This window comes from Emiliania huxleyi (genome assembly GCF_000372725.1).
Source record: "Emiliania huxleyi CCMP1516 chromosome Unknown EMIHUscaffold_124, whole genome shotgun sequence".
Lineage (NCBI taxonomy): Eukaryota > Haptophyta > Isochrysidales > Noelaerhabdaceae > Emiliania > Emiliania huxleyi.
The window spans coordinates 48,355-51,103 of NW_005201349.1; the positions used below are offsets into that span (position 1 = coordinate 48,355).

General features: G+C 63.2%; 1 protein-coding gene across 1 annotated transcript in view; it reads left to right on the top strand.

The window, feature by feature from the left end:
• Window positions 1-1,002, top strand: part of EMIHUDRAFT_225325 (hypothetical protein) — a gene marked incomplete at both ends in the record, with an annotated part of 4,102 nt that extends 3,100 nt beyond the window's left edge. The window contains 2 exons of the mRNA XM_005789852.1: window positions 48-650; window positions 937-1,002. Coding sequence (XP_005789909.1) covers window positions 48-650; window positions 937-1,002 — 669 coding nt within the window. The remainder of the gene's footprint in view (window positions 1-47; window positions 651-936) is intronic.
• Between the last annotated feature and the right edge of the window lie 1,747 nt (window positions 1,003-2,749).

Here is a 2,749-nt window from a genome sequence, read left to right on the forward strand (position 1 = left end):
CCTCCCCACACCTCCGCACACCTCCCCACACCTCCCCACACCTCCAGGCGAACACGCCGCGCGGCACGCCCGCCTCGTGGACGACGCCGTACCTCAGCGTGGCCACCGAGGTGGCGCGCGGGATGGCGTACCTTCACAGCCACCGCGTGATCCACCGCGACCTCAAGCCGGGCAACGTGCTGCTCAAACTGCCGATGATGACTGCCAAGGTGGCAGACTTTGGCGCGTCGCGCGAGAACATGCAGCCCGCCCCCTCCGCCGGCTTGCACGCGGGCGCCTTCTCGCTCGAGCGAGCGAGCGCGGCGATGACCATGTCGATGGCCGGCACGCCAGTCTACATGGCGCCCGAGGTGCTCCGGCAGGACCGGTACGGCAAGCCGTGCGACGTCTGGTCCTTTGGCGGGCTGCTCGTCCACATCGCGACCCGCCGGCCGCCCTTCGCCGCGCTGCTCGAGTCCGGCCACCTCTCGCCGCTCGACCTTCTCAACAAGGTGACCAAGGGCGAGATGCGGCCGACCTCGAACCCCGGGGGGCAGCCCGGCGCGCTTTGCTTCGCGCCGGCAGAGTGGCCGCAGGCCGTCGCGCAGCTCGCCGAGGCGTGCTTCGCCTTCGACCCGCTCGAGCGGCCCACGTTCGAGGAGGCGGCGGACGTGCTCCTCCAGGCGTGGCCCTCCCCCCACACACTCACACGCACACGCACCACCCACGCGTTACCGGGCCTAGCACGTTGAATGCCGTGGGGCTCACGCCTCTCCTAGACGTGGAGCCGCGAGGGTTGGCCTGGCCATTGCCCCGCCACCTTGTGTGTGGCGAGACGTTCACCTTACCCTACCTTACCTTGCCTCACCTCCAGGCGAGGCTCGAGGCGTCCATCCAGGGCCAGGTCGACCTGAGCCGGAGCCTCCGCGCGATGATCTCGCCCGCCGGCACGCCAAGGAGTCCAAGGAGCCCAAGGTGTTCTCCGCCTGCTCCGCCCGCTCCGCCTTCTCCGAGCCCGTATGAGGCGAAGCCGGCAAAGGCGGCGGCGGAGAAGGCGGCGGCGCAGGCGGAGGAGGAGGCGAAGGAGGCGGCGCAGGCGGAGGAGGAGGCGACGCCGGTCGGTGCCCGCAAAGCCGTCAAGCCGGTGGGTGAGCGGTTACATCGCGGCGCGGATGCTGCGGACGAGGGCGTTGTGATCGAGGCTCGCGAGCTGAACCGGAGCCTGCCTCCCCCGCCCCCGGCGCAGCCCGTGGCTGCGGTTGCTGCTAGCGCGGCCAGAGACAGCAGCGCGAATGGCGGATCCACGTGCGAGAGTGCGTCAAGCGCGAGTGGACGGACTCTGGGTTGCTAGGGCGGCCCTCGCGCCCTTTCAGAATATGTGCATGTGAGACTCTCGGTCAAGCGTGTGTGTGTGTGTGTGTGTCGTCTGTGTGAGCACAATTCAGAATTCTGTGCGTTGCGCGTGGGTGTGAGGGAGTGAGTATTCTTGATACGAAACCACGACGACACACACCAGTCGAGACTCGCATCTCGGTTGCCTCCAGGAAACAACACTCAACAGTCAACACACACACACACGCTTTAGGTTAGGTTAGGTAGGAAGGTGAAGAACGTGCGCTTGGGCCTCACCTGATCATGCTGAACAAGCTCCTCTTGTAGCTCGATCGGTCACACCGTCTTCGCCGCCGACGTCTCCCAGTGAGATGATGGAGAGGGGGGACGACACTGTACTCGATCTACCCTCTGGGGTCCCTCAGCAGCGTGCACCTCGATCCTGTACCGTGTTTGTTAGGAACCCCCCCAATGAACACACCAGTGAGGGAGGGCGAGACGATCGAGGGGTCCCGTACCATGCGGAATCGACCCTATCCAGTGCTCACCAGTGCTCAAGGTGAAGAACAGCCAGGCTCGGACTGGATGGACACCAACGCGGTATGGGTGGACGCTGGACAGATGATGACGACACGCACGAGCGACACACAATTTAGACGTATTTTTCTTTTTCTTGCGACGCCCTATTAGCGAGCTCCTTCACTCAACACTCAAGAGCCGCCCTCCAAGGAGTTCGTCAACCTTTCGCTGAACATCGCCCGTCTGCAGCCCAGCGGCGATGGTTCTCCTCCACCAGCAATGGGAAGCGTCTATGTACGCGTCGGGTCGGCGCAGCAATGGCGAGATTGACACGGAACGCATGAACGCTCTGATCGCCGACTTGATGCGCGAGCGCTGGGGTGACTGGTTTCATCGTGTACACAGAGAGTATCTGCAGCCTATGATGTACCTTTCATGGGATCTCGTTTTCGTTCTACCTCCGAACTGCCTGCTTCTTCTCGTACTCCTGTGCTCAGCTTCCGCTCTTGCATGAGATTGGTACGTGGAGTGTCACGCCGCTGCGGCCCGGTGTAGGGAGGGCCGCTCGCGCATGTCAGCATGTCCATTAGAAGTACCTGCCCACCAGCTCTTACTGTGCATTAAATAAACTCTGTTGCCTCTCCACACCCCGAGCGTCGAGTCCCCTTGATTTTGATGTACGCCCTGCATACTCCCCGAGCCGCCGCCATCGGCATCGCAAAGTCTTACCGCCCCACACGCGTCACGCCGCTGCCAGTGCGCAGTGGCAGTGCGCAGTGGCAGTCAATGCCCACACCAACGCATCCCGTGTGCCAGTTTATTCGTGACTCCCAAAACACGTGGATGCGACGCAGGAATGCAGTTTTGCGACGGTGTATCATTCACTTTATGCCACCGTTGCATATCCGGATATGCAACG